Source organism: Caretta caretta, chromosome 1, assembly GCF_965140235.1.
Source record: "Caretta caretta isolate rCarCar2 chromosome 1, rCarCar1.hap1, whole genome shotgun sequence".
Lineage (NCBI taxonomy): Eukaryota > Metazoa > Chordata > Testudines > Cheloniidae > Caretta > Caretta caretta.
Window position 1 is genome coordinate 51270107 of NC_134206.1, and position 14505 is coordinate 51284611.

At 38.1% G+C, this 14505-nt stretch overlaps 1 protein-coding gene across 5 annotated transcripts in view; it reads left to right on the top strand.

The window, feature by feature from the left end:
* NBEA (neurobeachin) overlaps window positions 1-14505 on the top strand; it is an 858254-nt gene that overhangs the window by 405777 nt on the left and 437972 nt on the right. For 4 of the 5 annotated variants that reach the window (XM_048847613.2, XM_048847638.2, XM_048847630.2 and 1 more), the window contains 2 exons: window positions 6172-6317; window positions 11449-11575. In XM_048847613.2, the coding sequence (XP_048703570.1) occupies window positions 6172-6317; window positions 11449-11575 (273 nt within the window). The remainder of the gene's footprint in view (window positions 1-6171; window positions 6318-11448; window positions 11576-14505) is intronic. The other variant, XM_048847621.2, reaches the window with a different exon arrangement.

Genomic DNA, 14505 nt, shown 5'->3' on the forward strand with positions numbered 1-14505 from the left:
ACTTCAAGTCTGATCCAGAATGGCAATTCCTGTGTTTCAATTCGGGACTGTTCTTTCCTTTCCTAAGATTCAGCAATCTTTTAATCTAGCATATCTTTCTATCTTTTCTGAGATCCTGTTTTGCCCATTGTAAGATCTCAGCAAATTTACCAGTCATACATTCTGGAAGTTCTGGGGATCAGAATTGTTTTAGAGGGTCCTGAAGACATTCACCTGAAAAAGTCCCACAGGCTGCAAGATATAAAAAGAACTGCTGGCCTAGCAGACACTTCCAGATCTTACAAGATCTTTGTTGACAATATAGAGGAAAGACCCAGTTGGGAGCACCACAATGGAGCATATGATCCAGTAACCAGAATGAAGCATTTAAATTATATGTTAGAATGTAATTTCTCACTACATCACTAAACAGATTCTGGGTGTGATTTTGAAAAATGCTCACTTTTGGCCTCTGTTCCCATAGTGGCTAATTGCAAAACACTTATTGTCTTCAATGGGAGCAAAGTTAGGCCAACACAAAGCACTTTTTGATGTGTCACCTTTAAAGTGCAAGAGAGGCCCACTGTGCAGTCCAGGCCTGGAAGGAGACAAAACAAACTGGGCCTCTGACAATGCTGATACACTGCCCTGTTTTATTTTATATACGTTCTTATACTGCTCTCATTACCATGGTATTTGAGTGCCTTCCAATGATGCATTAAGCAATGTGACTAACCTCTATAGTGTGGTTTGTTCCTTCTCTCATCCTCTCCCCAATGGGAAAATTGTGTATGTGTTGTTGTGGTAGGATTTTGGTTGAGGGGTTGTTTGTGTGTGTTTGTTTAAATGTACACACAGCTTAGTGTTTATGTTAGACAAGGCAAGATTGCATAATTGCAGGAGCAGATGTTGAGGTTTGTAATGGTCCTTAATTCGCAGATGTTGAGGTTTGTAATGGTCCTTAATTCCTATGTGAGTTTGTCCCACAGTCTCAGACTACATGCCAAGAAAGTTCAGAGTCCTGCACAGATTAGCTTTACCCTTACAGTAGGAAGTTCCATTATGGAGGAGGAGTGGAATTATTGGACACAGTCTGTGACCCAGACCTTCAGATTATCTTTTAGGTAGGCTAGACTCAGGCCATCGAGTACTTAGGACCGAGACATTAAACATGTCTCAGCATTCTATGGGAAGCCAGCATAGTATATTTTCATAGGCAACTAGAGCATTAGTCATGGATGCTGCTATGTGAGAGCTTAGCATCAACAAACGCTGCTTCTCTTCACATAGATGAGGAGGAGAAAGGGAGCTGTAACCATGCCGGGACTCCTGCAATAGATACTGTAGGGTGGTAGTGGTGAAGACTGTTGTTCAGCAGAGGGAGAAACTGAATGGTCCTGGGACCTGTGGTAAGACCCCAGTCTTGTGTGAAATCAAGAGCTCCTGGCCCACTTTGCAAACAAAATAATCAAAAACAGAGAGCCTCAAAGACACAAGAAATGGCATCTGACCTCTGTCTTGATGAAATTTGGACTGAACATACAATTCAAAGCCATAGAGACTGAAGAACTTGTATTCTTCTATCTTTGAAAAGTGACCGCTGACCCAGATGGCCAACATTTAGTGAGGGACACCTGGCCACTTATTAAGTAAGACTTATGCTTCTAGTACTTGTATGTCTCCATCACCGTAGTGTTAGAGCATCTTCCAGGCTTTCGTGGATCTACCCTCACGACATCCCTATGAGTTAGGGCAGTATCATGTTTACAAATGGTGAACTGAGGCACAGAGAGATGGTTCAAAGCCCAGGTAGGAAATCTATTTACAGAGGCAGGGAACCCAGATCTCCTGAGCTGCCAGTCAGTCTGTTAACCACATGACTATCTTTTCTCTTGCTTTCAAAGAAGGCATCAATTCATGTGCACTGCATCCTGATCAGACAATCATTTTCTCTTAGCTGATATCTGAGCTCTTTCCCACTTCTTAGCGAGCAAAAGGCCCAATTTTGATTGCCCACCATAGAATGTGTGTTCCCAGCTACCTTCTTAAAAATTCTCACGGAAAATCCTACCAGGCAAAGAAGTTAAGTCACACAGATCTAAAGGCATACAAGGTAGAAACATGCCCTTCCCACTCTCATTATCCCACAGATTATAGATATTCTCAGATGACCTGTCATGAAAAAACATGAAGGATAGATTTTCAACACCAAAAGCAGAAAATACTTACAGATATGGAGAGGGAAAGGCACAACCAATACTTTAAATTCCTGTACCTTCTCTGTGGAACTATCTTGGCCTATTTTTACAGAAATAATCATGCATGTCTGTAATGGCTACTCTAGTCTCCAGCTTTCAACAGTCACATTCAGATGGCACACAGCACCCTTTCTCAGAACGTGGCACAGTACTGCACAGGAAATCTGACTCTCCACTGACAACTCTGACACATGATGGCCCTGGATATTAGAGGATAGCTAAGAGCCCCTGGGATGCTACTAACAGGTTGATACTACTATCAAGTTTGTTGACCCTATGGTCAGTGTCGTTGAAAGAGCGGGGTCTGTCACCCACATTTACTCAAGCTTGGTACTAATGAAACCAACTCTTGATGCAACCTATCTCTCCAGTACTACCCAGTGTCTAATCTTCTGTTTCTAAGCAAGATGACTGAGAACTTAGCAAATCACTATCTGCAAGTGCATGTGACACCTGTCAGCATTCCCAGTTGAGTTTTAGGTTTAAATGAGCACAGACACAGCACAGGCCACACTGCTTAATGACTTCTGTTGGACATAGACAGTAAACAAACATCCATTCTAATTGTATTTGACTTTCTGCGTTAGACTTAGTATACATAGGGTTTCCTAAAGGTCTATTCTCTTCTGTATCCTACTCAACCTCGAAGTCAAACCATTGGAAGGAGGCCTTTTTAAAAACATACCAACCCAAAGAGTCCTTTGAGACTATTGTAGTTTGATTAAAAATCCTTCTCCTTTTTTGTCAGCAGACCGGAAGGGTGAATTCCCCAACCAGAAAGTTGGGCTGTCCTGAATAAAAACAAATTCTGAGGTGAAATATTTTAAAGTATTTTTTTTGTAAGGGGAGGTGAAATATTGGTCTATAAGTTAACCTTGGACCTCATTTACTTAATAAATGAGAATCAGAGATCTATCTACCCTTTCTTCTTAAAACACACTTTTTTTCTGAAAGAATCTTGTCAGGTTTACTGAGAAATCCTTACTAAAAGCACTTTCTGAAGTGCAGAACTGTAGCCAGGAAGCTGACATATTACCCTAAATAGCTACATTCTTTTGTTCTTTTATTTCAGTACTACAATATTATGCCTATTTTAGTTGAAAAATGAAGTGCATGTGTTCAGAAAAAAAAAGCATGTGGGTATAATAAAAATGATAAGCATCTTTTTTTTTCTTTTTCTTGCATTTAAAAATCCCTTCTGTTTCAGATTTGTTCTTCACTTTCTAGTTTTGTTATGAAGCAGGGGCCACAGAAATAGTCTTTTTATAAAATGAAGAGAGAGACATTAAAAGTAGACAGATTTCATTTCTGCCAGACAGAGACCTCTTGTTAAGAAAAGCACTATTTAAATGTCCCTTTGGTATATTCCTTTTTTTATTTTGAACTGCATATATCAGGACATTTAGTTACAGGTAGGATGAAGACAAATACTGTCTTCAGATGTGATGAATATGTACTTGTATCAGTACAATAATCACTGCTTGTATATGGGCTATACGTTCTTTTTTTTTAAAGTTTATAAAGTCTTAATACTGCAACAAGCTTTTTTTAATTTATAAATTTTAAATTTAGAAATTTAATTTTATATGAATAAAGTTAAGTATATTATATACACTGTGGGCTTGAGTCTTTACTGTCTTGCACATTGTGTTTTCAGTTTACTCCTTGGCACTGTTGAGAGCAAAGTGGATATAAAACACCACCTCAAGTATGAGTGCAGAACTCTGATTGGTACACTTACACTGCTTTTGATAGGTATAGTTGACTGCACCAGGTGCAGGGCAGTGGAGAATCAGGTCCTATATTCATATATTCTCTATAATAACTGTAATTTTGATGGCTTTGATAAGACCATATAATGGCATCTATTCAATTTCAGTTTCATCTAAGATTGTACAGATGTGCACTAGCAGTATATACTGCATTGCCACAATAATTGCAGTATTTGCACTTATAAAGCAATTTGAAAATTCAAAGTGCTATAAATTATTAGACCTCACAACATCCTTGTGAAAGAGGAGATATTTCCATTTTACAGGTGTTGCAAGTAAAACAGAGATTAATTGAGATTCTTATGACCATACAATGGCAGGACCTGGATTAGAATTTGGAAGTACCTAGCTCTCAATTTCATGCTTGGTCAACTAGACCGCATTATCCCATAAAAGTTAAGAAAATATTTAGGTATAATTATTCCTAGTTTGCTTTACTCTTCACTAAAAAAGTTAGTGGTGACCATCTACTCAAAACAATTAATATTAACAGCAAGGGAGAACGAACCAAAATAGGGAAAGAACTGGTTAAAGAATATTTAGATAAGCTAGATGTATTCAACTCATCAGGGCCTGATGAAATTCATCCTAAGGTACTTAAGGAACTAACTGAAGCAATCTCGGAACCATTTGTAATTATCTCATGAGGAATGGATGAAGTCCTAGAGGACTGGAGAAGGGCTAATATAGTACCTGTCTTTAAAAAGGTGAACAAAAGGACCTGGGGAATTACAGATCAGTCATCCTAACTTTGGATACTAGGACATATACTGGAACAAATTATTAAACAATCACTTTGTAAGAACCTAAAGGACAGTAGGGGTTATAAGGAATAGCCAGCGTGGATTTGTCAAGAACAAATCAAGCCAAACCAACCTAATTTCCTTCTTTGACAGAGTTACTGTCCTAATGGATAGGGGAGAAGCAGTAAACATGATATATCTTGATTTTAGTAAGGCTTTTAGCACAGTTCCATGTGATATTCTCATAAGAAAACTAGGGAAATGCACTCTAGATTAAATTACTATAAGGCAGGTGCACAACTTGTTGAAAAACTACTCAAAGAGTAGTTATCAATGGTTTACTGTCAAACTGGGAGAGCGTATCTAGCGGGGTCCCATGGGTCTGGTACCATTCAGTATTTTCACTTGTACTTGAATAATGGAGTGTAGAATGTTTATAAAATTTGTAGTTGACACAAAGATGGGGGTGGAGGGTTGCAATCACTTTAGAGAACAGGATTAGAATTCAAAATGACCTTGACAAATTGGATAAGTAGTCTGAAATCAACAAGATGAAATTCAATAAAGATAAGTGTAAAGTACTTCCTTTAGGAAGGAAAAATCAAATGCACAACTACAAAATGAGGAAAAACTCCTCATTACTCCTGGTATTACTCCTGAAGGGGGTTGTAGTGGATCACAAATTGAACACAAGTCAACAATGTGATGCTGTTATAAGAAAGGTTAATATCATTCTGGGGTATATTAACAGCAGAGTCATACGTAAGACATGGGAGGTAATTGTTCTGCTCTATTCGGCACTGTGAGGCCTCAGCTGAAGCAGTCTGGATGTCACACTATAGAAAAAATGTGGATAAATTGGAAAGAGTCCAAAGGAGAGCAACAAAAAATGATAAAAGGTTTTAAAAAACCTGACCTAGAAGGAAAGTTTAACAAAAAACAGGACATGTTTAGTCTTGAGAAAAGAAGGCTGAGCGGGAAGCTGATAACTCTTCAAAGAGGACCTGTTCTCTATGATTGTTAAATTATTGATCATTCTGCTCGTGTACTGAATGTACAAGTAGTAGTAATGTGCTTAATCTGCAGCAAAGGAGATTTACTTTCTATGTTAGGAAAAGTTTTCCTACCATAAGGGTAGTTAAACTCTGGAATAGATTTCTAAGAGAAGTTTTGGAATTCCCATCACTGGAGGTTTTTAAGAACAAGTTGGACAAATACCTCTCAGGGACGATCTAAATTTACTTGGTCCTGCCTCAGCACAAGGGTCATGGACTTGATGACTTTTCAAGACCCCTTCCAGCCCTACATTTGTATGATCCTTCGTGTATTTTTTTATCAAAAGCGGTTAAAAAAAACAAACCAAACCCCTGCGTCACTTCTTTGTGGTGTTGGATTAACTTGACGTTTCTTTCTCTGCAGGAGTGTTGTCGTACCTGTAAAGAAACCGCCTCCAGGCAGCCTAGCTGTTACCACAGTTGGAGCTGCCAGTGCTGGAGGTGTTCTGCCACCGGGTACTACACCAAACATATTTGCTGCTACACCAAAAAGTATGATTAATACAACAGGTATCGTCCTTAAATATTTTTGTGAACCTCATCTTTTTCTTTCTTTTTTTTTCCCCTTCAGTTGTCTCCTTTCTATTCTTACTATACCTTTTTTAAAAATAAAAACCTTGAATGCTCAATTATATCTTTTTGTCCTCTATGAAGGACATAATTTCCTCTTGCTGTATGTGTATTCTCACCATTATTGTTTAAGAAAATTATTCCACCTTATATAGATGAAGATATAGTCCTAATGATGTCTTAGAAACATAGAGAATTACAACAGAAATGAATGAGTTTCCCCAGTGCCTCCTCTCTCCTGTGATAGCATATTTGTAGGGGATATACACACTTAATGCTAGTAGATATTCCCTATTTAACACCCCAATAAGGTAAAAACCCTACTACGGTGCTGCTAATATACCCTAGAGTGGAACAGGTTTTATATTCCTTCTTGACCCCAAATCTATATATTAGTATTTGTGAATAAAAGTCATAAGGCCTTTCGATGAATACCCATCGATGTTAACATGGATCATTCTTCAAGTAACAGTTTAATTTCACCTTAGAGATAACCTATAAAGGTTTAAAAAGAGAGGTAGGGGCTTGTTTGTTTCCTTATAGTTAGGGTTGCCAACTTTCTATTTGCAGAAACTGAATGCCCTTGCCCTTCCTTGCCAATTCCCTGAGGCCTTGCTCCTGCCCTACCCCTTCTCCGAGGCCCCACCCCCACACACTCCATCCCCCCCTCACTACATTGCTTGCTCTCCCCCACCCTCTCTCATTTGCTCATTTTCCCGCACTTGGGCCAGGGGGTTGGATTGCAAGAGGGGGTGTGGGCTCCAGCTGGGGGTGTGGGCTCTGGAGTGAGGCCGGGGATGAGCAGTTTGGGGTGCAGGAGGGGGTTCCGGGCTGGGACAGGGGAGTGGGGCTTTAATTTTTATTTGTTACATTAGAAGTTCAGAGGCTGCCTACCCTGGAAGAAACTATGAATGACTGGAGACTGAGTAGGATGATATCATATCACAGATATCAGAGCAATGAAATAGAGTTGAGAGAGGAAGTTATTCTTACTTATAGATATAGGTATTGTACAGTGTTTGTTTATAACAATGCACCTAAACACTTGAGAGTTAGTTCAAAGATATAACATTCCTCAACTTAAGTCAAGGGTTGATAAAAATAAAATCTTTTTAGCTTGGGGGGAGAGGGCTGGGGAATGGGGCAGCAGAAATCTTCCCAGCCTTCTTTCTGCTTCATAAAATAAAATAGGAAATACACTAATTTTTTTCCTTTGCAGGTCACCTTTAACTCTCACTAACAGGACTTTGCCAGTAGAAATGTTAATTAATCTTTTGAGAAAAAAATCTGCTTTATAAATTAATTAAGTTAACACTTTTGTAAACAGTTCTATTTGTTTACCTGTTTCTGTTTAGTTCAAGTTCTGTTTGTTTTAGGTATCCATATACCATAAGACAGTCCTATATTGACATTTTTTCCCCAAATGATATTTTAGGCCTCAGACCTTCATTCTTCACATCATAACTTTAAACACTCCATACCTTAAATCAACTGAGTAGCTCTTCTTTGTACAGTGATTGCTATTAAGAAAGCACAATGATTCCAAGTACAGCACAGGAAAATACTGCGGTATCAGATGCCACAGTGTGTTGACTGTGGGTAAATGTTAGTTTTTCATAGTTATCCCTGCACCTTCTATGTTTTCTTTTTATCATACTCATTTTTGTCTAAGCAGGCTATGCATAGCAGATTTTTGGGAAAATAGTGACTGGAAATTATTTCAGCAAATTTTACCAATTTAATTCCTCAGAACTACAAATGTACTGAGGTTCTTAACTCACCTTTGGGTAAGGAAGTTCATTGCTATTTTAGGCTTGTTCCTTTTTTTCTAAAGCTTTTTATGCCTGAATTCACCTGAATGAACATTTATTCTAGCTCTCCGATCTCAGGAAATGGTTTAAAAGCTGTTCTTTGCCCCCCTCCATTTCCAAAAGGTAGAACTTAATTTCCATGTTTTAAAAAGCGTATATGTGGCAATGATAAATTGCAAATCAGAAGCTGTTGGATATATCTGACGCATTGAAAATATAAACATATTCATCACAGTGTTGCTTACATTGAGAGTCAAGTTATGATGGTTTTTGTTTGCTTTGGGGTTTTGTGGGGGAGGGGTTTGCTTTGTTTTTGTGATTGGATTAGCTGAAGTGTGGGATTTACAGTTCAGATGATTCAGTCATATTATATCTGCAATAATTAATATAATGAATTATATGGTTCTGTTCTTAAGGCATGTTTGCCCAAAGTATCCAGATGCTGTCCAGTTTATGTACTTGCTGTGGTGTTTAAAAATCCCTTGGTAAAAAGCCAGTGAAACAAATACTACATTGTAAAATGAACTAAGCAATAGTTTACTGAGGTGGGAAAAATTCTATTCAGTCATTTAGAGACTCTAGATGTCCCCCACATCCTCTCTTTCTTGTAGTTTTTACCATATGCCACAAATGTCACATGGATATAACTTCATCTGAGAAAAGTATTCTGTGCTAAGGTCCTTAGGACAATTATTTAAAAAAACAAAATACAAAAATAAGCTGTCACATTCCAAATCATCGTATCACAGTCAACAGCCCATTGTTATCACCACTGTCACAGGACAAGCTTCGATTTTAGAACTTTATTAGTATGTCTAAAGTGCACCGTTTTGGGGACAGGTTTTAGTACCTTGACTCCTGTCTGTGTGTACCCCATGCACTCCTATCACTCTTAGATTAGATCTCTGGGCACAGCCATCCTGTTTCCCAACTGTCTTAACTGGACATGCCCAACTGGGTTTGACATCTGCAAGCCCTTTTCCTCTGGGAGCCTGTGACAGTGGCTAATTATAGTGTATATTATATTGTAAGTTCCTTAATCCTAGTTACATTTACCTCTGGGTTGGGAGAGACAGTCTGCTTATTGCAGTTTCTGTGTTTGTGTTAGCATCTCCTTCCTATACAGCTTCTGACAATCCACCTCCTTTTTTTTTAAAAAAAAGGAATACTTGAGTCTTAGACTTAGAGACTAACAAATTTATTTGAGTGTAAGCTTTTGTGAGCTACAGCTCACTTCATCGGATGCATGCAGTGGAAAATACAGTGGGGAGATTTATATACACAGAGAACATGAAACAATGGGTGTTACCATACACACTGTAACAAGAGAGTGATCAGATAAGGTCCACTAACCCAGGAATCTATCCTTGTAACAAAGCCTGTTGCCAGCTGTGTCCACATATCTATTCAGGGGACACCATCATAGGGCCTAATCACATCAGCCACACTATCAGAGGCTCGTTCACTTGCACATCTACCAATGTGATATATGCCATCATGCGCCAGCAATGGCCCTCTGCCATGTACATTGGCCAAACTGGACAGTCCCTATGTAAAAAGAATAAATGGACACAAATCAGACGTCAAGAATTATAACATTCAAAAACTAGTCGGAGAATACTTCAATCTCTCTGGTCACTCTATTACAGACCTAAAAGTGGCAATTCTTCAACAAAAAATACTTCAAAAACAGATTCCGATGAGAGACTGCTGAATTGGAATTAATTAGCAAACTGGATACAATTAACTTAGGCTTGGATAAAGACTGGAAGTGGATGTGTCATTACACAAAGTAAAACTATTTCCCCATGTTTATTCCCCCCCACACACACACACACATACTGTTCCTCACACGTTCTTGTCAACTGCTGGAAATGGCCCACCTTGATTATCACTACAAAAGGTTTTCCCTCCCCCCTCCCCCCCCCGCCACTCTCCTGCTGGTAAGAGCTCACCTTACCTGATCACTCTTCTTACAGTGTGTACGGTAACACCCATTGTTTCAAGTTCTCTGTGTATATAAATCTCCCCACTGTATTTTCCACTACATGCATCCGATGAAGTGAGCTGTAGCTCACGAAAGCTTATGCTCAAATAAATTGGTTAGTCCCTAAGGTGACACAAGTCCTCCTTTTCTTTTTGCAGATACAGACTAACACGGCTGCTACTCTGAAACCTTCTTTTTTTAGGGCAACATCTTTTAGGATTTTAATATCCCCTTTGATCCTAAACTGGAAAGAAGTAAACCTTTCCAGCTTGGTTGGAGTCAGGTAGGGATGTTCCCCAATTAATAGCTTCCCCATTGTTTCCTCAAGGGCCATTGGTATTCTCTCTTGTTTAGTTTCCTCCAGTATAATCTTTTTTGAGTTATGGCATTGCAGTCAGGCAAGAGAATACCAAGTAGGTAAACTGAGGTGTATATAGGATGACCAGATAGCAAGTGTGAAAAAATCAGGACAGGGTATAGAGGGGATGTAATAGGGTCCTATATAAGAAAAAGCTCCTAATATCAGGACGTCTAGTCACCCTAGGTGTATGTGATACTTATTTTTAAAAAAAGAAAATATACATAACTTTCATTCTCTACTCAAAACGATAATGAATATGGCTTTATCATATTCATGATAAATGAATGATGATGGTTTGTCTCATACAATATTTTAGCATGTGGAATTTATTTTTAGGATCATTGAGAACAAGAGGTAAGACTCATTTTTATTTTTTATTTTTCTCCAGAACAGCTATTTAATGTTTGTAAAAGGGCTTTTGAGAATGAAAAATGCTATATAAAATACTAACATTAATTGCAGAGTTAATCACTGATCTGTAAAAATAATTAAAAAGGCAGTGAAATTAGAAGGCAGGAACATTTTTGTTTTGAACCTTTTTTTAAATTATGTATATTTCAGTGACTGAGTCCTTACTTATTTTCAGGCCATTTCATTTTATGTTACAGTGTACTTTGATCTGTGGTTTCCGTTCATTTTTATGTAAAAATACATTCTAATTTGTAACATACAGCTATCTAATTTAGCAGTAGACATAACTTAATTGTATATATGCAGAGCAATATCAAAAACATATAGCCATAGTAAATCATTCTGTTATTTATATGTTAAAGCGCTTTTATTTTTTTTTAATTGATAAGATTTATTACTTGTTAAAAAAGACTGTCATGACAGGAAATACCATGGTATTTAAAATCTTTAATTTTTTTATTTTTCAAACTGAAATAAAATCTAAATTTATTTTGGCTACAGGTGCAGTGGATTCAGGATCTTCCTCTTCCTCTTCATCCTCTAGCTTTGTGAATGGTGCTACCAGTAAAAACCTTCCAGCTGTACAGACTGTTGCTCCAATGCCAGAGGATTCAGCTGAAAACATGAGGTGAGCATACTTTATAATTTTATTTTAGTTGTCTTTCTTGTGGCACAACAAAATCACTCACAGGCAATAACCAAAATAATGCAAAAATGAAATTTATAAAATATCCTGGGAGGATGCAAAATAGTTATTAAAATAACTGAAAAATACTGCTAGCCTTCAAGTCAGTTCAATTTTATGTATGTATTTATTTTATTATTTTCTAGATGTAGCTTAACAATTAATCACAACACTGCAGTAGTGTTTTAAGTGGTGATGTTTTACAACATTTAATATGGTTAATAAGAAAATTCCGTACAAAACTTCTAAAAGAGCCCACATTGGCGAGTAGAAACAGAAACCTTTGCAGAGCAAACAAATTAATTACTGTATAATAGAAGGGATAAAACCAGTCTTTGAAGTGCTCAGACACCAAACTATGTCAATCTTATAATTAAAGATGATCTTCTAAGGAGTTTGTTTTTAAACCATTGCAACCAGTGCAAAAGTCATAATGTTTTCCTCTAGCACTGTCAAGGTTCCTCCCCCACTCTGAACTCTAGGGTACAGATGTGGGGACCTGCATAAAAAACCTCCTAAGCTTATCTTTACCAGCTTAGGTCAAAACTTCCCCAAGGTACAAAATATTACACCCGTTATCCTTGGAATGGCCGCTACCACCACCAAACTAATACTGGTTACTGGGGAAGAGCTGTTTGGACGCGTCCTTCCCCCCAAAATACTTCCCAAAACCTTGCACCCCACTTCCTGGACAAGGTTTGGTAAAAAGCCTCACCAATTTGCCTAGGTGACTACAGACCCAGACCCTTGGATCTTAAGAACAATGAACAATCCTCCCAACACTTGCACCCCCCCTTTCCTGGGAAATGTTGGATAAAAAGCCTCACCAATTTGCATAGGTGACCACAGACCCAAACCCTTGGATCTGAGAACAATGAAAAAGCATTCAGTTTTACAAGAAGACTTTTAATAAAAATAGAAGTAAATAGAAATAAAGAAATCCCCCCTGTAAAATCAGGATGGTAGATATCTTACAGGGTAATTAGATTCAAAACATAGAGAACCCCTCTAGGCAAAACCTTAAGTTACAAAAAGGATATACAGACAGAAATAGTTATTCTATTCAGCACAATTCTTTTCTCAGCCATTTAAAGAAATCATAATCTAACACATACCTAGCTAGATTACTTACTAAAAGTTCTAAGACTCCATTCCTGTTCTGTCTCTGGCAAGAGCAGCACACAGACAGACACAACCCCTTTGTTTGTCTCCCTCCTCCCAGCTTTTGAAAGTATCTTGTCTCCTCATTGGTCATTTTGGTCAGGTGCCAGCAAGGTTACCTTTAGCTTCTTAACCCTTTACAGGTGAGAGGAGCTTTCCCCTGGCCAGGAGGGATTTCAAAGGGGTTTACCCTTCCCTTTATATTTATGACAAGCACATTAGAAACAATACTGTTGCAATGCTTATTAAGAAACGCTTTGGATCCAGAATATATCCTAGAACTTTACTTTTAACTAGAACTCTGTTCCAGCAGTTATGTTCTGATTAGAGCTGGTTGAAAAATTTCCAGTGCAACAGTGTTCCATCAGAAAATGCAGTTTCATCATAATAGAAACCTGTCAGAGGTATGTGTCAATTCCAATAAAATTTTCCACAGTTAAAAGATAAACAAGTTATTTTGAATTGATCATTTCATGTGATAATGGAATGTTTTGTTTCAATTATGTCAAAATGTTTTGTTTTGATTCGTAGTGTTTCAACTTTGATATATGAAAATAGCTATTTTAATACTGTAGTTATATTCTATTGAATATATTTCTTTAATATTCTGTATTTTGCCTCATTGAAATGAAACATGTTTCCTTGTCAAAATGAAGTGTTTTGACATTAGTGAAACAAAGCAATTTGATGCTATTGAAACAAAGTTTTGGTTTTTATTACTCTAAAATGTTTGTAATTTCCTTCCTGTGGGAAATTTCAAAAAATAGACTTTTCATTCTCATTTGGAATGAAAATAAATTTCAAAATGTCGGAATTTCCCATGGAACAGAAATTCCATGTTCTGACCAGCACCAGTTCTAATGCTTCAGCTTTAAAACTGTTGGTATAACTGGAAAAAAAGAAGAGAAGCATCTTTGTCACCACTTCAAAGCATTGGCTCCATGGCCCCTACTTCCATCTATGTGCCAATTCTGAATGATAGTGGAGCTTGCTAGCCATATTTTCCTTTAATTCTATAATTGATTCCTCTGGGATTGTCCTGTCTTTTTTCACCACTTATATGGTTTGCCATAATAAAAACATTGTGCAAAGCAGTGAGTGGAGGGAGAGCCAGTGCAGCAGGCAGGCCAACTGACATAAACTGTCTGGCTGGCTATGCCGAAAGAATGACAAGAGACATTAGATATGAGTTTAATTAGGCCACAACTTTATTATTAGATGCCTGGGACTAACTTGGCGGATAAAATGTGCAGTGCAGGTGAAAACCCCCACAATTCACCTGGGTGGGGGAGGGGGTGAGTGCTTTTTTTTAGGACCCCCCACACACACCCCTTTCCGTTTATGTCCCTCCAGCAGATCCACTGCCGCGACTCTCCAATTCCAGCCAATTCCGGGAGGGGGGATCTTACCGACCACCCCTGCTCGTAGGAGGGGTTAAGGTGGACTATAATGATGGGGGGTTAGTTCTCTGCTGTACCAATCAGAGGAGTCCCCAACTGCCCTCAGCTTGCTCAATTACCAACCTCCTCTCCTTAATTTCTTTTCCAAGCCATTTATCCATTCTTTTGTGCCTTAATTTATGGAGAACCTGCACTGAACATCCGCTACACACTTAAATAAAGAGTTGCAACATATGGCCTACTGCCCATCATGCTATGCATGAACAGAGCCCACCTGAACCTGCAGTGAGGAAGGTGGAAAAAACCCGCACT